This window comes from Vidua macroura, chromosome 9, assembly GCF_024509145.1.
Source record: "Vidua macroura isolate BioBank_ID:100142 chromosome 9, ASM2450914v1, whole genome shotgun sequence".
Taxonomy (NCBI): Eukaryota; Metazoa; Chordata; class Aves; order Passeriformes; family Viduidae; genus Vidua; species Vidua macroura.
The window spans coordinates 14,672,890-14,696,117 of NC_071579.1; the positions used below are offsets into that span (position 1 = coordinate 14,672,890).

A 23,228-nucleotide genomic window follows, 5' to 3' on the forward strand; every position below is an offset into this window, starting at 1 on the left:
TATAGCCTCAGATTGAATGTAATTATAAAAATAAAGAATCAATGCAAATAAGGAAAAAACCAATAGATAACTCTTATTGTCTTTATTATAACTAGTTTTAAGATGTGGTCTTAAAATTAATTCACTTATTAAATACTGTGAAAGCAATACGACCAAATAATAGCGCCCATAATTTCTTTAAAATTATGGCTACATATAGAGCCTGGCAATCCTGCCTTCGAGGATGTTAGCAATAGGAACTGTTTTGCTTACAACTTGTTTCTTTTAAACCCATATGGCAAAATTATGCCTCCCAGAGGTAACTTTTGGTATTGGAGAAAGTTGTTGTGGAGAACAGGGATAACCTAAAAGCCTCCTGTATTGATGAAGCCTCAGGAGAATATAAAAATCCTATGGAAGATGCAGATGATTAGAGAATTCTTGTTCGCTGGCATTTCAGACTCACTTTGTACAGACACAAATTACTGCACTTCCCAGCATTTTCTGAATCAATTTTACTGTCTTTGTGGCAGCAGAAGAGAAGCATCAGTACTCTGAAGTAATGGAACCAGTCACACATTTAGTAATCATTTACAGAATACATCAAAGTTTTTCTTCATTCATTGTGACAAACTTGTTGGTTTCATATTACTTTTAGAAATATTGGTGAGCTCTAATCTGGAAGAAACATTGTGGTTGAGGTGTCTGTAAACAATTAGGCTTTTCAATTTCTGTTATGTTTTAAAAATTAATTAGGAATTAAATATGACTGGTTTGTTCCAACAACACTACCTGTTTTATTGGGACAAAATTTATAACTTTTATAATAATAATAATAATAAAAATGCTAATTTAGGTTTCTGTTCTCCTGTCTGTGTGCTATAGTAGCATTGTAGAGATAAATGAAAAGTGGTAGCACACAGAGATAAATGAAAAAAAAATTAAAGAATATAAAGTAAAAATTCTATAAATTTTGTTATGGAAAATTTATAAGATGATTTCCATGACAACCATATAATAAGATTCATGTTTACTTTAATTCTGAGTTCTCAATGTCTTTTTAATGACTCCCATGTAATTAAAACAGAATGCATAATTTGAGGTAACATAATATAAATCAGTTTTGTTTGCGTGGTGCTGAATACTGTTAATACATGTACAATGAACTGTTTAAGAGCCTCACATGGATATGTCCATTTGTTGCAGAACTGTGAGAAACTGGAAAATAATTTTGATGACATCAAGCACACGACTCTTAGTGAGCGAGGAGCACTTCGAGAAGCAATGAGGTAAGTCTGGGTCACCATAGCAACAGTCACAGATGTGGTAAAGAAAGAGTCATTCTTCATTATTGGGGGAACAAATGAGTTCATTGCCACCATTCAGCTCTATTCTCTAAGGTATTAATTTGTCAGTGGAGAGGCTTCCCTTGAGGCTGTACTTTGGTTTTGAAGCTGCATAAATGTTAAGCCTGACTGCACAGTAAAAAATGTAAATGTTTAATTTGTTATTTAAAATGCTTAAGGGGTGCCTTGCTTTATATTTATACTAAACTGTGAGTGAATGAAAATATTGTTCATCTAAATTCTGTAAGTGTTAAAGCAATTGTACAATGGTGTTTGAACAAACCTGTATTTGCTTTAAATTGAATTTGATTTTTATGTATGTAGTTTGTGTATACTCTGATTTTATCACCAAAACTATGTGATTTTGCTTTTGATATTGGAACGTAAGAATCTGTCTGGTCCTGTGTGTTGTAGAGATGTATATTTTGTTTAATATCATCATATTGTTGCACTTAATACTTATTAGAGGAGGTGAAAATTAGTCAGAAGATGAATTTTCTGCCATCTTTATTTGCACTGCAGAGTATCTGGTAGAGGACCCCAAAGTCCTGCCAGATATAGTGCCTGGAAAAGAGAGTGATTACTATGCAGAAAGGTGGTAGAATTGAAGACAGCTTTTCTAAAGTAACTCACTGAATAATCAGGAAGATGTTATTTATAGTATTATCTGTGAATCAGAAAATTATATATGCTTCACTTTTAAAGGTTTTGAAATTGGATAGTAAAATGTAATGATGCAAACATAGTGCTTCATCTCATTTGCTTGATATCAGGGTAACTTCTTACACTTGAAGCAGTACAGTAAAAAGTAAAAAAAACAATCCCCCTAAGAATCTACTTGAAAAAATAAATACACCTATTTGCTTTGACTGTGTCTGTTATCCATTTAAATTTATGGATGTGTGTGAATGACTTGATTTGCATGACATACCTTCACGATGCTCATCTCATGTACACTGACTGTTTGAAAAGGTATTCTTACCTACAAGTATTCTGAACATTTCAACCACCAATGCTGCAAATAACTGTAAAAATAATGGCATTCACCTAATAGTGATTTTTGCTTTATGCTTGTGTTGCTTCATAGGTTTAGGGTTTTCTCCCAGTGTGGTCAGTCATGTGTGTACAAAAATCTTGCATGTAGTGTCAGTAAATGGAAAGTGATTTAAAGTAAAGATTAGGGGAATTTTTGGCAAATGAAAAAGCTACCTTTAGTATTTCTAGCAAATTGGATTTCAAGTTGCTGCTGTCCTGTAACAGTGTTCAGGTTTGTGACGTTTTGCAATACATGACTCAGCAGAGATAATATTTTAAAAACTTGGGAGCTGACAGCTCTTCCGTGATCAACATTGAATAGCAGGGGGAGCTTTGGCATTTCAAAGGTCATGTTTCTGTTACAAAGCCTGTTTAGAAGATTCTTGTGATTCTTTGCTGTGCAAAAGCACTTTACTATCTCATAAATTTGTATCCTGGCCATTTCTGCTAGTGTACAAGCCATTCTGAGAAATAGTTCTAGATTGGGAAGAGTGACAGATATTGCGCAGTGCTGGAATTCTCTTAATTGCAGTCAGTATTATATGGTTGGTTGTTTCCTTAGTTGCTTTTTTATTTTGAGATAAAAGAAAATACCTGACTTACCAAATTTATACTGTTGTGTGTTTTTGTAACATACTCGAGTGGCACATGAAAGGTGCACAATGTTAATTTAGAAAGGTATCTGCATGTAGGTGTACATATATTTTTAACTATGTGTAGAAGACACTTGTTTTAGGTTGTATGGTTTTTTCAACTGCTGTATAGTCACCTCATCTACTGGGTGGCTGCATTTTTCTGTTTGGATCCCAGGATTATCTGTACATATGTAATTCAAATGGTACATTTTTATAGATTCAAGTTCACTTTTCCTTTCCATGACAAGAGTGGACATTGGACCAGGCATGGGAGGACATAGATTTGCTGACCTCAGTATTTTGAGGTACCTGCCTCCTTTGGGTAAGGGAAGCTTGTGGAGAGGGTTGCACATTGCACAAAAACACTAAAATCATGTGGGCATGAAAGCAACAGCAACAAAAAAATCCTAGTTGGATAGCTAAGTGGATATATGTGGATCTCAGATGAGCCTTAAGTTGAGTGGGCAGTCTGCCCAAATCCTCTCTGATTTCCCAGAGTGGTACTACTGGTCTGCCAGATGAGAAAGACAATGAACACTTTTTCCCAGTGCTCCTGTTTGGAACGAGACCTTCCATTTTAACTTCATCTTTGAGAAAAATGGCCAATTTAATATGGGTTTCATACACTTCTAGTCTACGAGTATCACTGTGCTCTGCATAAACAAATACTAATATCCAAGAAGGGTCTTGTTCTGTTTCCAGCTCTTCAGTATTCAAATTGAGGACTACATGAAAATTATCTTTCTTGTTTATGTATATAGATATATGCAAAATAAACTTTCTGAAGGGTTTTGAAATTATCACAAAGCCTATGAACTTTCTCTACTTCTACTTTACACTTATTTTAGATTTTGAATGAGATAATGAGCTGATAGTAGTTTGCCATTATTCAGTATATAAAGAGTGGTATTCTAAGAATTTGATTTACTTGTGATTGCACATAAAATCCATAAAGCATTCAATTCAGTTAATGTTTTGCTTATTTTGTTAATGTACTCCAAATGTTTTATTTATTACTATATTTTAATGCAGCTGCAAAGCTGAAGTAAACAATAAAAAACCATTAGTTTTTTGAATTGGAGCTTATAAAGGGACAGACTATTGCTTGCTTACCTTGAATGTGTATATGATAAATTAATTGGGTATTTTATGTAGTAACTTGGCAGAAAAATATAGATATATACCTATAATGCCAGGTTGCATAAGTAAGAGCACTGCTATTTCATTAAACAAAGCTCAATATGTTTTTAATATATAATCACTGAGAAAAATCTGGATCCAAATCATCAGTAAAGCTTCATCTAGAATTTTAAAGGAGCTTTTAGACTGGTTTTTCTGCTATGAGGGGATAAGTATTTGAGGAGCAGGAAGTGGTGTAGCTGGGTGCTGACACTGGTAGTCTTTTCATAGGTGGTGAAACCAGAATGTGGACTGCTACAGTAAGCATTCTTCTGGGAAAGTAGGGTAGAGTAGCCTTGAGGAGTCTTAAAATTAAGCAAACAATAATGATACCCCTGCACCCTCCAATTATAAAGTAACTTTTAGGAGAAGTGTGGCAGAAATCCAACTCAGTTATTAATATCAAATTAGATATTAATAAATTACTAAGATAAGGTTTAGTGAGTTACTGGGTTTAAAAAGGACAAATTTCAAAAATCAGCAGACATCAGCTGGCAGGAATTCTTTTTCCTGCTGAATCTGTTCATTCTGCGTACATTGTTATCATCAAGAGAGATAATCAGAATTGATGAAATTGGGAGATTGAAGATGATCTAAACGTGTGGTTTCTGCATTTTATTGATTGCATAACAGCAAATAATTTTTGAGCATGCATCCCCCATATTGGTATGTTTATACATGTATTGCCACTATACTAATATTTTATGTACATTATAAAACACACCCAAGAATGAAATTTAAAAAAAAGACAGATAAAGATGAAATACAAGACTACAAGACTACTTATTTTTTTTAAAAAATCTTTTATTAATTGCACAAAAAATATTTTCTTCCCACATTGATGTGGCTTGTTTTGTGCATTCTCTTCTTTGGAGATCATTGATCTGGACCATCTTTCCAGCTTAGAGCAGGGTCAAGTAGAGCAGGTTGCTCAGGGCTGTGTCCAACAAAGTTTTTTTGTATCTTCCAGGATAGATGTTTCACAGACTCTCTAGGCAAACATCCTCACATTAAACAACAGCAAAACTAAAAAAAAAAACCTAAAAAAACCCCAAAAAACAACCTAAAAAAAAAAAGCTGCCAATACCCCCCCCCTCGCTTTTTTTTTAACAGAATTCCACTGCAGCTTGTGCCTGTTGTTTCTTGCCCTCTTGCTGAGGACTGCTAAGAACAATCTGGCTCTGTTGTCTTTATTTCCTTCCATCAGATATTTATACATTTGGATAAGATTCCTCCCTGAGCCTTCTCTGCTCTGCTCTGCGTGTCCCCATGTCTGTCAGCCTCTCCCTGTACAACAGACACTCCAGTCCCTTAGTCACCCAGTGCCCCTTTGCTGGGCTCCCTCCTGTACATCCCTGTTCCCTTGGCCTGGCCGACCCCGCACAGGACACAGTGCTCCAGAGCAGTACTGGGCAGCAGAGGAGAATCTCCACTCTCAACCTGCAAGTAATGCTGTACCTGACACAGCCCCAGGTGCTGCTGGCCTTTGCTGCAAGGAGTGTCTCATGGTTCATCTTGTCCTTCAGGACCCCCAGGGTCTTTCCCGCAAAGCTGATTTCCAGCTGGTTGTTTGCAGCCTGTACTGGTGCCTGGGGTTGTTCCTCCCCAGGGGCAGGATTTCATGGTGGGTTGGTTTGCTTGGTTGGTTGGTTTTTGTTTGTATGTTTTTTAATGTGGTTTCTGTAGGCCTGTTCCTCCAGCCTGTCAACAGCAGCCAAACCCTTTGGAGTGTCACCAATCAGTAGGTGGTAGAGTGCTTTTGAACACTGTATATATGTTACTATATGTTTTAGACCTGTGTCTAGTGTACATTTATGAGCCTGGTGTCAGACAAATGAAGCCATAGCATTTCAAGCCAAACTTTTTCCGAATCTAGTGTTGCAATTGCTTACTTACCAAGTGAGTTGGTAAGCCACCATGGTGGGTTACGGCAGTGAGCAATCAGCAAGGCTGGTGAGGTAATACGTAAATGGGTCCTACTCGTAGGTGGATATGGAGATGGTCTGTCTTGTGAACACTGAGTATGTGTGAAAGCTTTGCAAGTCAAAATTAAAGCTGAGTATTTTTGTGTAGTCTTCTTGTTATTAAAGGAAAATTGAAACATAATTATTCGTACTTCGAAATGGGAAAGTTTGCTTATCTGTTTAAATCAGTATAAAAGATACCAAAGTTCATTTAGAATTTTCTTTTGCATTCATATATTTGCATATGGTTTTAGATAATATGAACAAGGGAGTGAAGCTTCAACTGTGATTTCCAGTTTGCTAGAAACAGTTTCTGTTAATGATGATATTCACTGTTGTCTTGACAACTGTGCAAGCTGGGGTTAGTAATAATCAGGCTTCTTTTAATATGGTCTAGACTCTCAGATGTATTTGACAAATAGTTTCTATGACTGGGCAAAACCCAAGAAAATTGCAGTGTAAGAAGTTCCAAGGTTTCTCAAGTATTCATTAGTTTGCAAAGTAAAAGCTGGAAATTTAAACACATAAACAAAACAGGTCTGCAGTGCAAACTACAAAACATGTAGTAACCAATTTGTTAGGGCTCTGGCCTGAGATCTGGCAAATGTGGGTTCATATTTGGGTTCTGAGTCATGCAACTCGGTTTTCCAATATTAAAAAAGCATCATAGAGCTCTAAACTTAGAGAAACACAGACATGAAGTATAAGGGATAAGGACAATGAAAATGTCATGTTAAATGTGTTTTTTCTTTCCTGTATTGTTCTTAAACTGTTCTGAGAGATAGGACCAATCTCAGGTAAATTGAAAGGGAAGGTGAATTAAGAGCAGTAAAGGCTTCTGAGTTACCCGATCCAGGTCCCAGAGATTGTTCAAAGAAATCCTTCTGGGGAGGTGGAAGCCTTTGAAGTGAATTCCAGTATTCCAAAGTTCTGTATGTCAGTAAAGCCTTCAATACTTCACAGCATTCTCCTGGCGAAGCTGGCAGCCCATGGCTTGGACAGGTGCACCCTTTGCTGGGTTAAGAACTGGCTGGACAGCTGGGCCCAGAGCGTTGGGGAATGCTGCTGCATCCAGCAGGCAGCTGGTCCCCAGTGGGGTCCCCCAGGGGCCAGTAAATTAAAACTGGGCCTGGTCCACTTTATTATCTTTATAGATGGTCTGGTCAAGGGGATAAAGTGCTCCCCCAGTAAATTTGCAAAAGACTCCCAGGTTAGATGGGAGCATTGATCTGCTGGAGAACAGGAAGGCTCTGCAGAAGGGATCTGGTCAGGCTGGATTGATGAGCTGACGCCAATGGAGTAAGGTTCAATGTTGTCGAGTGCTGGATCCTGCACTTGGGTCACAACAACCCCTGCAGTGCCTCTGGCTGGGGAAGAGTGTTTGGAAAGCTGCCCAGTGGGAAAAAGCCTGAGAGTGCTGGTTGACAGCAGCTGAACGTGACCCAGCGTGTGCCCAGGTGGCCAAGAAGGCCAGGGGCATCGTGGCCTGTATCAGGAATAGTGTGGCCAGCAGGAGCAGGGCAGTGATTGTGCCCCTGTACTCGGCACTGGTGAGGCCACACCTCGAGAGCTGTGCCCAGCTGTGGGCCCATCACCTCAGGGGAGACACTGAGGGGCTGGAGCCAGGCCGGGGAAGGGCAGCGGAGCTGGGGAAGGGGCTGGAGAGCGACTCCTGTGAGGAGCGGCTGAGGGAGCTGGGCTTGGTCTGGAGAGGAGGAGGCTCAGGGGAGCATTTACCATTCTCTACAACTGCCCGCAAGGAGGGTTTAGCAAGATGGGGTTGGCCTCTTCTCCCAGGCAGACAGAGGGCATGGCCTCAAGCTGTGCCAGGGAAGGTTCAGGCTGGACATCAGGAGGAATTTTTTCACTGAAAGGGTTGTCAAGCATTGGAACAGGCTGCTCAGGGAGGTGGTGGAGTCACCGTCCCTGGAAGTGTTTTAAGAAACAACTGGAGGTGGCACTTAGTGCTGTGGTTTAGTTGACAAGGTGGTGTTTGGTCAATGATCTCAGGGATGTCTTCCAAACTTAATGGTGCTATGAAAGTAGCCACTAGACTTGTGTTAATGTGTTTATTTGGTACTGAGGGAGTAAGTCCAAGTTTCTCTTCTACCTTCTTCTATGTTTACATTTTTCTCCAGTGCAATCACTTGAATTCTGCTTAGGGCATACTTTTTGGGGAAAAACAAGTGACTGCTTCTTATGTATTTAACAAAAATGTTATGCTGCTTCCAAACTGCAACAACACTTTGCATCTTGGGTAACCAGCTCATGTTCCCCTGATATACCTATCTCAGCACCAGGAAACAAACACCCTTTACCACAGAGGACATATTAATTATGTAAGCTACTGACCGGATTATTGATTTAGAGCCTTATTTAGACTACATTTGGCTAAGAGATATTCCCTAAAAAAATTAGCTGCAGAGGTGTTTTCAGAGTGAAAACAAAAAACCAACCAAAAGAAAAAAAACACCCAAAAAAAAAAAAAAAAAACCAAACAAAAAAACAAACAAACAAAAAAATACCATACAGCTGTGGAGTTTAAGGAATGTTTAACTTGCTCCCATTGGAATTTATTTTCTATATATGCATCTTCACAATTTTATAAATTTACCATATTATTAATAGCCTATGGAGATGAGGAGATGCTGCAAAATGCTCGTTTCTAGTCGTGTTTGGTATTGCATAGAAATGCATGCAGAATGTTAAAGCACTTGAGAACTTTTAATAGTACTTCCATTATGAAAACCCATGTGGCTAATATGAGTTTAATTTTGAGTGCCATTTTGAAATCAGAACTTCACTATCATTCTTAGTTTATATTACAGATCAAACAGATTGCCAACATCACTTGAACTGACGAAGCATTAGCCATATGCCTTCGCAGTGCAAGGCTGCCCTGGATGAGGATAGCTATGACTAACCAAGCTGCTTATGTGCTAGAAGCTGTTTAGTGGCATTAACAAGGCACTGTTAAGCTGTGCCCATGCAATTTTACCATGCTCTTTGTTGGCTAACTAACTTCTGACTCACCCACTAGCCACCCTTTGAGAGCCTAGGATTAATTGCTCAGATCTGGCCACGATGGAATAATTTCTGTCTATAGACAGATGCTGCAGAGTTGTAACACCAAGCATATATAGGAACCCATGACATTAATGTAATTATTTTTGTGATAATTATTAGAACTTGCATTGTCTTTGTCATTTCTATGGAGAATTAACTTCATATTTAATTTTGCAATTAAAAAGAAAAAGAAGGTTCTGATACGTGTTAAGACCATTTTTTTCAGGTGTCACTCACTGAAAAATTTGTGAAACTAGTGATAATGCTTAACTTCTGTGCTAAAGAATGTAATGGCATTGCCTTATATATATTTTTCAAGTATAAATCAAGAAAATTATAAAGTACCTTGTTTTGGGCTTGATTGTGATAGACTGTTCTGTTGAATATCAGCTTCATAATACTTTCACCACAAATTTTAAAACTGAAATGAATTTCCAAGTTGTCAGCTGATTGCTGCACATCCCTTGTTCAAAGTATTGTATTTAATTTCTTATTTTTAATTTATGAGTTATATAATTTTTTTGGTCCAGTGATAGGCTGGTTTATTTAGATGTTACAGGGGAGGAGATCAAGATAAGCTAGATTGCTTTCCTTTGAATGTTCCTTTAGTCACCTAGCCAAGATAAACTGATGAATACAACTTCCACTGATGATGTTTCTGAATGGCAAATATGAAAGGATATTGATTTTTTTTTTTTGCTATTCCAATCGGAAATGTAGATTTGCAGTTACTTTACATCAGCGGTATGAATTATGCCTTGTAGTGTATATAACCTGTACATGGATATAGAACAAAAGCATTGTGAGCAAAATAAATAATATTTACAGATTTGGAAACTGCATTATAATTGCTACTTTTATTGATGTACTGAAATATGCTTTAGGAAACATCTGACATGAACATCTTTGATAAAATCTTGTATGTTTCTCATATGCTCTTTTATATGTATTACTGTGACCAAAATATGCTTTGAGTCTGTTCTGAGTATGGTAAATACATTGTTTCTGTATTTGTGTGTAGTATTCCCAAGAAATATTTCAGAGGGGAGATTTAAAAAACACCTATTTTGTGCCACTTCTGCTGAGGAGAGCCTGGTTTTGGTTTTGAACAATTTAGTTTTATGATTTAAAGAAAAGAATTGGATAATAGTCAAAATTTGGTTTTTAGCAAACTGCAGGAGATGTTGTCTGATGTTGGTGGTGAAAGAGATTTTGAAAATCACTGTGGCAGATGGCTTACCACAAAGACTCCAAAGGTGGTGTGCAGGGGGTGCAGCATCGTACTTTTCAGTGACTAACAGCCACTCGTGCAAACAGAGTAGAAAATTGCACTACAGAATTGGTTTCCCTCTGTTTTTTTTTAAATGCAAAGTTTGAAAATATTTCTGAAATGTGTTCTTTGCGACCACAAGCATTCAGGAAAATGTGTTTTGGATTGCCAGAGAGACAATGCAGCCTATACACTTCAAAAAGGTTTTGGTTCATGAAACATAAATTTTAAAAAAAAGTACAGATATGAGTGAAAAAAATTTTCTGGTGGTTTTTCTATGAGCCATGGCTTTTTGTAGATTATTGATGCTTGGTTTTATGTTGCAGGGCTTTGGACGGTTTAGGTAGAAGGTTGCATTTTATCATTTTAAACCATAGTGAAAGTTGGGGATGTATACAGAAACTGGCTGTGTTGCAGCTTTGGCAAAGAAGTCAGATGTTTTAGTGGAAGATGTTGAAGCTCATGCTGTTTTATTTAGAAGTCATTAGTTTCATCTATAGCCAGCCTACTGAGAGTACCACATTCCACATGTATTTAACAAAGGCCATTTCCTACAGTCAGAAACCAGTCTGTCTTTACAAATGCTGTTTTACATATATCTGCACTTATTTATTTTCAGACATTTACTGTAGTTCTCAAAAGCCTGAAAAAGTGTAATCTTTTTTTCCTCCTTTGTGTTGTCCCTGGACTTTCTGTTGCAATGGGTGTCTTTGAGTACATTCTCTTCAGAGTTCAGGATACAAAGCAAAGCTAAAAGTTTGAGGAAAAAATACAATCTTCATTGAAAAGTGCATTATTAGGTAGTGTGTCCTTCCATTGTGTGTTCATTGTTGCCAGGTAATCTGCTTATGGTGGTGTGCTGATTTGGGTGGGTAGCTGCTCTGGGGCTGTGTTTTGGATTTGTGCTTAAAACAATGTTGATAACACAGGGATGTTTTAGCTGTTGCTGAGCAGCACTTGCACAGAGTCAAAGCCTTTCCTGTTCCTCACCCTACCCCTCAGCAAGGAGGCTGGGAGTGCAGAAGGAGTTGGGAGGGGACACAGCCAGGCCAGCTGACCCCAACTGACCCAAGGGATATCCCAGACAGGTATGGAGGTATGGGAAGAAGGAGGGTGGGGTAGATGTTCAGAGTTACGGTCTTTTGTCTCTTCCCAAGACCCTAGACTGCCAATGTAACATAGTGAGTGTGTTCCTGGTTTTGCTTTGCTTGCATGTGCAGCTTTTGCTTTACCTACTAAACTGATTTTATCTCAACCCATGAGGTTTCACTTTTACCATTCTGATTCTCTTCCTTATTCCATCAGGAGGATGTGAATGAGTAGCTTGGTGAGGCTTAGTTGTTGGCTGGGGTTAAACCATGACATGTGTTTAGAACCCCTTGGTTATAATGACTATTATTAGATACTGCTACTTACATTTTTTGCTGCCTCTCAAGAGTTCTAGCTTTATATTATCCTGGCTGTTGCAGTTTTTGGATGTAAGAGCAAACATCCATTTTCCGAGAAGTGTTTTGTATGTTGGGGTGAGGGTGTTTCAGAGATTAAACTGTGGGTCCAGCTGTGCCCTAAGATATTTACCTTCCATCAAAATTAATCTGTCCTTCCCCTGTAGACTTCTGAATTTAAATCCTGTTTATTTACTTGAGGCTGTTTGGGAGACCAAGAAAAGATTATCTAAATGTAATGTTCTAATGGAATCAACCTGTTTGTTGAAAGTAAGACTGTAAAGTGTATTGGACTTTTTTCAGTGAGACAGTTAAGATATGCTGGAATCAGTACCATACATTTAACCAATTGAATACAAAATTTAACAGAAACAGTTTCCCATCCTTATTTCTTCAGAATAAAGATACTTTATGTAGGAATTCGTTTCATTGGAGCTTGCTGTTGAAAAGTTGATGGGCAGCCATTTAAACCCTAGACCACTTTAGATTTTTCAGGACACCATCCAGAGGCTTTCACTGCTAGTGCCTAAGGCAAGGCTACTAAATCTTGAAGCATCTCTAGGACTGAGGAAGGTTAGGATCTCAGGCAACAATTTGTACAAAGAAGCTGCTTACAGAGTGAGACAATCATAAGAGTTGTAGTAGAGAATAAAGGAACAAACTATTCTCGAGTAATGTCTCCTGCCATCTTGAATGCCCAGGACTGCTTATGTAGGGTGTGCTTTGTAAGGTGCACACAGTATTGGTAGTGAGAAGGTTCTTTGTGCAGCAGGCATTTGCAGAAGGCTTCAATTTGCATGTATTTAGGTTGTTCAGCATTTAGTTTTGGTTTGGTTCAATACCAAAAATTAAGGTGATTTGTGGTTTTTGTGGTTTGTTGGTTGTTTTGTTGGTTTTTTTTTTTTTTTGAAGAAAAAAAATGGTCTCTTCTGTAAAATAAATCCTGAACTGTTCTAAATATCACTGTAGAATTGCACCCATTCAAATGAATTTTAATTGTTGATGTGTATATGGAACAGAATGTAATGGAAATAATTATAATGTGATTTCCATCAGAATACTTACAAAAGACTTGATTTATAATCTGATACCATTACAATACAATAATCTTTTAAAACAAATAAGTTGTTGTAAAATAGAAGGACTACTTTTTAAAGTCCTATTTTTAATAGTATTTAATATTTCTACTATTGCCACATTAAAAATTAGGGATTACTATTACTATATATAGTACTTTTTAAATTTAATAAAGTCGTTATGGCTGCTATCTTTATAAAGACTATTACTTTTATTACTCCTATCAAATAGTAGTGTTTAATGCTACTGATTAATGCCACAAATACTTTTCTTGCTGCTATTTAGACTATTGAAGATTTTTCCACATTTGTGGTCATTAATTAGTATTAACCAAGCATTTCCTTTGTAATTGTTAATGTGTCAAATGAAGAAAAATATTTTAAACTTGATATCTGACAGTATTACCAAAAAGACAAGAAGACACTCTCTGAGGAGTGTTTTAAAATAGAAAAAAAATTTTATAAAATAATTTTTCTCTTTATTGGATCTGATATATCTTCCTGATTGAGCAAAAAGTGGCTTTCCTAGTGCCTCTTCTTGCTTGTCTGTGTTTTTCTAATGAAGAGAGGATGCACTTGAGCACGTGCAGAACAGTTTCTGTTCCCAGGGAGCTACAGTGGCTTGCTTGGCTCATGGCTGGCTGTTACATGTTGGGCTGTGCCTCACAGTATCCGCCCCTCAGTCTCCATTGCAAATTTGCTTGCATGGCAACTGCTGGTGCTGTTAACCCTCTTCTGTCCTGAAGGATATTCCCTTGTGGGTTCTTAGATTAAATATTTAATTGGGGTGGGAATTGTTCTTCTTGTAATTAAAGAACTATACAGAGCTGTTTAAAAATACTTTAACAGCAATGGTTATATATTTAAAAGAGATTCTGGCTCCACTGAGTGTGTTCCACTAAAGAGAGCTGTGGCAGCGTGGCTGAGAACCGCTGGCCATGTGGCTGCATTTGCCTGAAGAGAAGATGTTTCTTGAGTGCATCTTTCAGCCTGCGCTGGGGTGGAGCTGCACAATTAGCAGCATGTGGCATGGCCTCTCTCTGGGTAGTTAGACGAGCACAAATGGCTCCTGTGTGGAGTCACACGTTCAGTCATGGCCTGCCTGTAAGGTGCTCGGTGTCACCTCCCGGATGCCGGTACCAGCTGTGCGAGGGCGGCGGGGTGGGGATGCTCCCCTCGAGGCAGCTGAGTGCTTCCATGCTGTCCCTGGCACGGCTGGCACAGGGAGCTGGGACGCGGAGGCTGCGGCTGCACGCATCATGTCCGTGGCAGTTGCTAAGCCTACAGGACTAGGTTAGAAGTAAAGAAGTAAGCTGAAATAAGCACTTTTCAGGAAGGGTTATGTCACGTTTAATGCCTGCTGTTTTTTTGTAGAAACGCTCTGCTTTAGGGCCACACTGCTCATAGACAGTAATTTTCAAGGTTCTTCTGCAATTAGTGATGTAGCCATTCTAGGCACAAATCCTAGGCAGAATCATAGGGAAAGGCTGGTTATCACCTCAGAGGAGAGAGACCCATTCTTCACCCAATTGCAGATGAAATTCCTGATTTTCCTTTTATACTACAGGAAGGCATTTAACGAGTAGAGGCTATACAGAATGATTTTTTCCCCCTTTTTCTTAGTTGAAATAGATCTGTTTCAGTAAGTGTAAAACTCCCTGCTTCTATGATCACGTTTTATTCCTTTATTCTATTTGGGTACATTGGGTGAATGAAGACTTTACCTCTAATTTGGAAAGGTCTGAGTAATCTTCTTGCTATTGGCAGTGCTAACTACTCTTTCTCCTGCTAGTATAACAATGTCATAATACATAAAATTTATTGTGTTTTAAAACTAAAAATAAAAGCAGAGCTTTGAAATGCAACTTCTCTTAATATTTTCTCTTCTATCAACTCATTTAATTCTTGATGTAAAACAAGAATTCATTGCTTTTGTGCTGGGAACACGAAGCCACAAGTTGATAATGGTAACTCAATGTTTTTAATATAAAGTACTGTTCCTGTAGTGTGGTCCAATTACACAATAGTAAAGCAGGGATGTAACACAGCAATGCTGCTTTCCTATTTGTTTCAGTAAGTTTAGCACAGCGGGAAATGTGGCATTCTTCCAAGGTAATGCGTCAAGCTTACAGTTGGATGGAAGTGCAATGGAAATTATTCCAAGACTTGTGTGCCAGCTAATAACTCTCACTGAATATATGCGACAATTGTCTTGTGAAATGTATTTGATGTCATTTCATTGCAAGGATTTTAGATTTTAATTTTGGTATTCTAGAGATATTTGAAAAAGTTTCTCTGTAGGTGCTGCATTTACAGCATTGTAGTTTTAGTAATCATATGCAATTTCTGTCTGGTTAGAGAGCATGTACAGCCTTTTTTAAAAATCCTGCTCTATCTTCTGAAATCAGAAAGAAGCACTCCATTAATTAGTTCAAATTATGTACATTGTTCCTCCAAAAATGTCCTATTTTTTGAGGAAGAATATATCTAAAACAAAAATCTTAACTGAAAATATATGCATGATAGCAACAGAATGTCTCCTTTCTTTTTGAAGTGTGGAAAGTAATAATGTATCAGCCATTTGGCAGCTGCGAGAAACCAGAACTGCCGAGGCATCTTTTTTGGTAGTCATTTTGCTGTAGAGACCTGGAGGTTGGATAGGAATCAGAATTTTTGCAGTTGGTCTTATTCTTCACTAGTTTTTACATTGCTTTAAAGCCATTCCCCAAGTCAGTAAATATCACTGTTGCACTGTGGTGTCAACCCACTGCGACTGTCTTAAAGATACATTGATATTCTTTACAGCTTTGAACAGTCCTCAGCAAAGTATATACATTTAAAATACCATGGCAGTGGCTTTATAAACAGCTTCGTGGTATATCTTTTCATGCTTCAAATGTGGTGAGGAGCAGCCACCGCTTATGGAGCATTAGCAAATAGTTCACACTTAAGGAGTTAATCTTTAGCCTCACTAGCAGTCTTGGAACAGAGGGTGTCAGTGCATACTAAAAACAGTATTGGGTTTTGTTTTTGTAGACCACAGAGAGCTCAGAGTACATCAGTTAGTTCCAAACAGGCTATTAAATGCTATCAGAGGTAAAAATACCAGCTGTATTGCACCTGGTTTGATTTTATGATTATAAAAGTAAAATTCCTCCATCTCACATTTTTTTTTTTTTTTTTAATACCCACTGCTCATTTTTCAGTCAGTATTATTAGAGGGGTATCTGACACCTCTTGCTCACAGACATTTTCTCTGTGGTAGTAAGTTTGGGCATACAATAAAGATAGTAGTTACTACTAGTGTTTAAAGCTTTCCTAAGGTCTTTAGCATACATACATATACCTCTCTTGAAGCATTTCTGAATGCCCTTGGCAGCATTGATCCAGCAAGTGGAAGGTTCATTGTCATTGGCAGTATTCGTTGTTCCAGAGAGTGTGTTTGTTCCAGCTGGTGGGAGTAGTTTCAACACTGATATGTGAAAAGTGTATAAAAGAAAATAAGGAACAGAGGAGATGCGCAGGGGTTAATCAGCCAACCATCAGCCTTGGCCCATGCCCCTGCAGGCAGAAATAATATCAGGTTTGGGAAAAAAAAAAGACTACTGAGCTAGCTGAGCATCAAGACTTGCACAGGTCCAGCAAAGCAAACTGCAGACAATTATTGATAGGACTGAAATTGGGGATTAATCACTACTGATATCCCATAGTAATTCCTACTAGCATCAAGAGCACCAACAGATTCTCCATGCAGTTAATATGGTGAGCTTGCTGCCTACAAATGTGTGTTGTGTGTGTTGTCAGCATTTAAGGGTCCTTGTGCATGAGGATTGCCTCACGCAGTGGGGAGTGAAAGAAGAGTGTGTTGAGTGGACGAGGGTACATTCTGATTTGGCAAAGGATATAGGATGAATTCCTGGGTCAATAGTGATAATGATCAGAGTGCCTTTCTGATGAATAATTAAGTATGGGGTGGTCAAAATTTTCCTCTCAGTAATGACATAATTTGGCATAGTAAGTGCCAATATTTGATGAAGAATACACATTTGGGATTGTCCAAGCTGGTTTTAGGCTCTTACAGCTGCTTTCATAGCTTTGAAAGCTCTATTTAGGATTGTAAAAAAAAAAAAAAAACAAAAAAAAAAACAAACCAAAACCAAACCACTCCCCTTCCCCACGTTTGAACATTACCTGTCAGGGGTTTTGGGGACAGCAATCACAAAAAGAGGATCAGTCAAAGATAAAGATCAAAACCACAGAGTGACAAAACATGCTTGTCCCTGGATATCCTCGATCAGAGTATCTGTTCAACACCTTGCTTTGCTTTGATGACTAGTGCTGACACTGAGATGGTGCTGCTTTTTCAGGAACAAAACTCCAGCTGAACCACTGAGTCAGTATATGCAACATGCTGTGATTTTTTTTTCACCTATTTCCTTGCAGACAAACAAGCATACAGTGAGAGAACAAGTCATTACAGTATGCATTTTGAATGCTACAAGCAGGCCCGAATTAGAAATAAGAGATGAAATTTAAGTTCTATGAAAATAAATAGCATCTTTCTTTAATCCAAAGCCTCATACCTACTGCTATACAAAGCAGAATGACTGGAAAGTTAAAACTTGGTATTTTGTTTATTGATATGAATCACTCATTAATTCCCTTGTTAAATTTCATAATTTAATGTTTTCCAGACCTTCAATTATTGTGGCACTGAATTTTCACCAGTAAATTTATAATTATTTCTGTGCATTGTGTGGCAGTGTTGTCTTTTTTTTATTTAGTGTGGAACTCCTTTTTGACAGGAGTAGTGCAAAATAATTTTGAGTGTTCGGAGGTGAAAGGACTGTACCACTCAGATGAAGTGTGGATTATTTCTGAAAGCATAACCTACACTGTTGTTGCTGTCTTAAATATTCCTTAGTGCTTTATTTGCTTTTATATTTAAAATTACAGTTTGATGGTTAACATTGGAAATTACTACAAGAAGGGAAAGGAAACTTTCAGCTTTTTTTTACCGCATCTTGGCTGCAGTGGGAACAATGGGTCAGTGGCACTAAGCATTGTCTGGTAGTTTGCTCATTTTATTTTACTTTTCTTCCAGTGGATGGATAACAATCAGTTAATACCTTTAACTCTTTATTTATTTTTATATTAAAAAAATAAGGAAAAAAAAAATCAGTGGGGAGGATTTTTTCTCATCATCATCTCTGATTGCCAAGTTATTTGTATGTAGGGGGAAGATTCTTTTGGTATAATCAATCTGCTGCTACCCATTTTACTGCCAAGCATTCCTTCTCTATGGTAGCGTAATGTTACCTAGGGAACAGCTTAAAGCTGACACATACAGTGGTGCCACAAATTAATTTCACAGTTATCAGGATATAGGGTGATAACAACAACATGAGCTACTGTGAAATTACCATTGTTCCTATTGAGTTACAGTGTAATTATTACTTTTGTGGCAACTATGCAAATAACTCATGTCACCACTGTAGGATGGGATGTGCATTCCTTTCTCTGATTCAGTATTTTGTGCTTCAGAGACATCTTTATGTGCTATAAACTAGAGCTCTGCTTTGAATTAAAAGCTAAATATGGTTATATCTTCACAAAAAAGAAAGATGAAAAAGAGAAAAGCAATACTTAAGAGACTAAAAACTAAAATCCATTGCAGTCTGTCCATTATCACCTGGAATCAGATCTGCAAATACGTGATAATTTAATAAAATAATAACCACACTGTTATTCTTTCATTATTTACAGAATGAGAGTTGGAACCTTCCTTCAAAAAGGGAGCTTTGAATTAGTTACTTCTATTATGGGATATTTTCAGGTTTCTTTGCTGCCATTTTAATTTGGTAAAAGGGATAGGTGAAGAGATGTTTGATTACATTTATTCTTATTGACAAGTAGGAAAAAGAAATTGTGGCGCAAGATTAGGATGCTGTTTCCAGTATATAAGATGGAATGTATCCTTGGCCCTGGACATTGGACCCTGGTTAAAACAAACCAGCTGCTGAGGGTTGGTGACGGCAGAAGACCAGGTCAGGCTGTGGGGAAGCTGGCACAGGTTCTCCTTGTAGTGCTTGCTTAGAACCAGAAGGAAGTAAGCATGCTTTGGGGGCTGCAGGGCAGCTTACGTGTTTTTAGAAAGGTAAGGTCTGTGAGGTAGTTTTGGTTTTCTTTTTCTACCCATAGGCTGAGATTTAAAAAAATTCCTACAGAGACCTTGGATGTGCAGCTTGCAATTATGTTTGGATGGATCACCGTAAGAAGCTTTCAAGATTTTTATTCTAGATAAGTGGCTAATGACCGGATTTTCAAAATTGCTGAGAATTCAAGAGCTTTTGATGTTTAAATATTAAAGAAAGAATATTTTTGAGATGTGCCATTTAGAAAAACATCACAACTACTATTGCGTGTAAAGAATGAACAAATGAAACTTGATTAAATAAGTCCATAATCGTCCAAGAGAAAATCTATATGTGTAAGATAACTCACTATTATAAAAATGGAGAGCAAGATAAATTTCCCTGAAGGACAAAATTGCAATGATGGGCAAGTTTTTTTTCTTTTTTCAGAGTTTAGTGAAACTTTCATTGGCAAATAATTGTAACGGAATGATACCCTCTGATTTCCCCCCCCCCCCCAGTTTAAACTCTTAGTTTATATTTTGTAGTATATCAAAAATGAAATTGAAGAAAGCATTCTTTCATTTTAGTTATGACTTTTCAGATATTATTTTGCAAAAGAATGTTTTTAATTAATTTTGAAGTATTGTTTTAAATTGCAAGTAGCTTCCAAAAGGAATCTGTTTCTTCAGTTCTTGTTTCACTGCGTGAACAGAAATACAGAACAGCTTGATGAGCCCATTTCTGTGAAGGAATAAATAGGAACAACATTCTGAAGGAGCTGTCTGTGTCCATGAGCTTTTCTAAAATGTCTGTCTGTACTGTATCATCAAGATTTGAGATGCAATAGTTGGGGTATTTTTCAGTAGTTTGATAGTTGTAAGTCTGTCGATAAAAAAGCAATGTTCTGTTTCTTTCTTGTTCTGGATTTTTTTTTTTTTTTTGTTGGGTCAACACAATCTGCTCAGCTTTTGCACTGATGGAATATAGCAGTACCATAAAACCTCTGCAACTGATGATCTGGGGGGAAGTAATCACAAGATAAATAAACCTTATGTTATGGCTCATTTATTATCCATGTGATGAATAATGGTGGAAAAGTGTGTGGTAATTAATGGACTGACTTCATGGAAAGACTCCTGTTTATCATATGGTTGTTGCTCTTTCTAGTGGTTTGCTGACAAGTATATTTATTGCAGTATGAGGAGGTCACTAATTAATATGGATATTAGTGAGGCTTTGTGATAATACTCTGAAAAATCTGATTGTTTAAAAATTTTCTCTCTGTCCTCCATTCAGTTTTTTCAGTTCTGTGCATTGAAGAGGTAAGTCAATATTTGATGCCCAGGTGCAGTAATCTTTAACCTGTATAAATTACATTTGAAAGAAACAGTTTGGGCTTAGCAAGAGTTTCTGGAAGATCTGGTGCAATCCTTGCATGCTTTGTTAGGAGTCAGCCTTGTGGAAGCAAGCCATAAAGGTTTAGAGCCACCAAAGGTGCTCATTGTCCCAGTTTTGGAAGGATTTGGGGATCAGGGTGGTTAGTTGTGGTACTGTGGGGAGCTTCTGCTGGAGCCACAAGTGACCCAGAAGTAGAAGTTCATTAGAAAAATCCAATGTTGTGTTCTGTATACCTGATGACCCAGACACTGTTTAGCATAAGTGTTATGCATTGACAGGTTTTTTAATAGAAGTAAATAAAATAAAGTTGTTGAGGTTTTTGGTGGGTTTTTTGTTGTGTTTTTTTTTTAAAGAGTGTAATTTTGAACCATATGATGGACTCTTGTCCAGTTTACTACGACCTACCACCACAACTTCTTGCATAAAAATCTCTGGCAAACCATAGAGCAAAATTCAAGAAAAATTTTCTTGCAAAATCTGTAGTGTCAATTATTTTATTGTTTTTGGTGTAATTTATTTATCATTTCTTACTGTACTAGATAAATAATGGTAATTCTGTGCTGCATGTTGAGATAGTTGTTGTTTTAAAAGAGCAAGGAAGTTTAGATCTCTTCCCGTGTTTTCAAGTAAGAGGATGATCTCAGGTGGTTATTTTGACTGATTTCTTCCCCCTCATCCATGATGACCAGTTTCAGATATCCTAATAGGGAGATAGGAGTGGGCTTTTTTTTGGTGTTAGTCAGCTAACCTTGTCTCTTTCAGTTCCTTTTTAATTTTTTTTTTTTTTTGTCTCCAGGTTACTTTTTAATAGTTCCCCTCTGTGTCCCACTAGCACTTTACTAGTGAAGAGGGACTGAGCCAAGTCCTGTACTGTGTAATCTTTCTTCCTTTGCTTATGGAATAGCTGTAGGAAAGGTGGTAGCTATCCAGACTGATCTTATATTTTCTTCTTCAATCTCTGTGTGGTTGATGAGTGGTCAAAGTGCTCAGCAGAAGCAGCCTGAGAACTGAGGTCTAGCCCTGGTTGCCAGGGAAGCAGATTAGGATGTGGTAGTTTACAAAGGGTCGAACCCAACATAATAACTGAGTCACTCTGCTGCTGCATGGTCAGTTTAAGCCTCTGAAGTCAGGTCTGTAAGCAGAGTCCTGGGAAGGTCCTTTGACAGGTTCTCATGACCCCTGTCACACACAGGCAGCTTAAACTGAACTGGAAATATAGCCTGAGCTATAGTATGCACTGTAAATACAGACAAGTGGATGTGGTATTGGAATGGTGGTGTGTAAAGGTGAGTAAAATCTTTTTTCAGGAGTGTTGCTGGAAAGGGCATCAGAGGATAAGATACCTGTTTTTATGTTCTCACAACTGGCACCACTTTTTGCTTCACGCTGTGACTTTATCCTGGGAAAAAAATGAACCATGTGAGAATGGGAGAGGTCCTTAGTAATGTTTCACTTGATGATAGGTGAACTTCTAATGTGAAATTTGCATGCCCCTTCCTGTTTGTCACAGGTGCTGACACTGAGAGCACCTTGGCCATATCCTTAGTTGAAAAAGCTTTCCTTGAAAGTTCCACTTTCTGGAAAAGACTTAAAATGGCTTGACTGAAATTGTGGCTCTTTACCAGATTGAAAACTGTGGACTTCTTGTTTCAAAGTAATAAACCTACAATTTCTTTATGCAGGGCCACTGAAAATTAACAATTATCATCTGTGCTCTGAAGAATATAAATAGTTCCTCCAGGGAAAAATACATAAATCAGTGCCAAATCTCACTAAATTAAAAAAAACAAATAACCTATTTCATTTTGGCAGGGTTGATAATGTTCTGATCCTTGGCTTCAGGGCCAACATATTTTTCTAGGTCTACATAGAAAGATGTTCATGTCATTCTGCCTCTACAGTAAATAAAAAGCTGGATCAGCTCTCCTATGTTGTCTGTAATGAGTTCCAACTGGAGTACTATCCCTCCATCCTTGGCAGCCTAGGCAGCTTTTCAGTGGAAAATTTTCTGTTTTTCAGAAAGCAAGATTTTTAACCTCTTCCTTGCTCAGAAAGGTACAGACATCGTAACATTAGAGATGACCTTAAAAACTGCATTGAAGTTTTGAGATTTATGGACATTAGTATATTTTGTGTTTAGCCAGAAGTGTCCTTCACATTCTGACATATCTTATTTCTTGTTTGGAGAATCGACTTTCAGTTTTGCACTTTGTTATAAGATAGAAGTTCTGGCATCCTTTGCATCAAATAAAGTTTCTGGTACTAAAAGTTGTCTCATACCAGCTACTTCTATATGATATAAATTTCTTTATCTCTCTCTCTGCCCCGCAATTACTTTGCTCAGTAGTCTTTCTTAATGTTTTTTTCTCATTGAAATACTAAAGCCTGCAAGAAGTTAGTTTATGATGAAATGATTTGCCTGGTCAGTTCACCTCTGACCAAGGCAACAAGTTCAGCAGTAATGAAGTTTTAACTGGAGGCAATATATGACATTGTATATCAAACAATGCCAAATAGGTAAAACTGTATTAGAGCAGAAATGTGATCTATATCAGCTTCCCTAGGAGATTATATGTGATTAAGGAATTCCTTGGAAAAGAATGAACTCTTTTCATTGTTCTTCCTAAGATCTGTGACAAGCTTGCTTTGTCTTCCTATTTTGCCAATTTTCAGATTCCCATGGTGGATAAATCCGATC

The 23,228-nt window shown here is 37.6% G+C and overlaps 1 protein-coding gene across 2 annotated transcripts in view; it reads left to right on the plus strand.

Moving 5' to 3' along the window:
• DPYD (dihydropyrimidine dehydrogenase) overlaps positions 1-23,228 on the plus strand; it is a 339,310-nt gene that overhangs the window by 45,816 nt on the left and 270,266 nt on the right. For both annotated transcript variants that reach the window (XM_053985511.1, XM_053985512.1), the window contains exon 3: positions 1,186-1,268. In XM_053985511.1, coding sequence (XP_053841486.1) covers positions 1,186-1,268 — 83 coding nt within the window. The remainder of the gene's footprint in view (positions 1-1,185; positions 1,269-23,228) is intronic.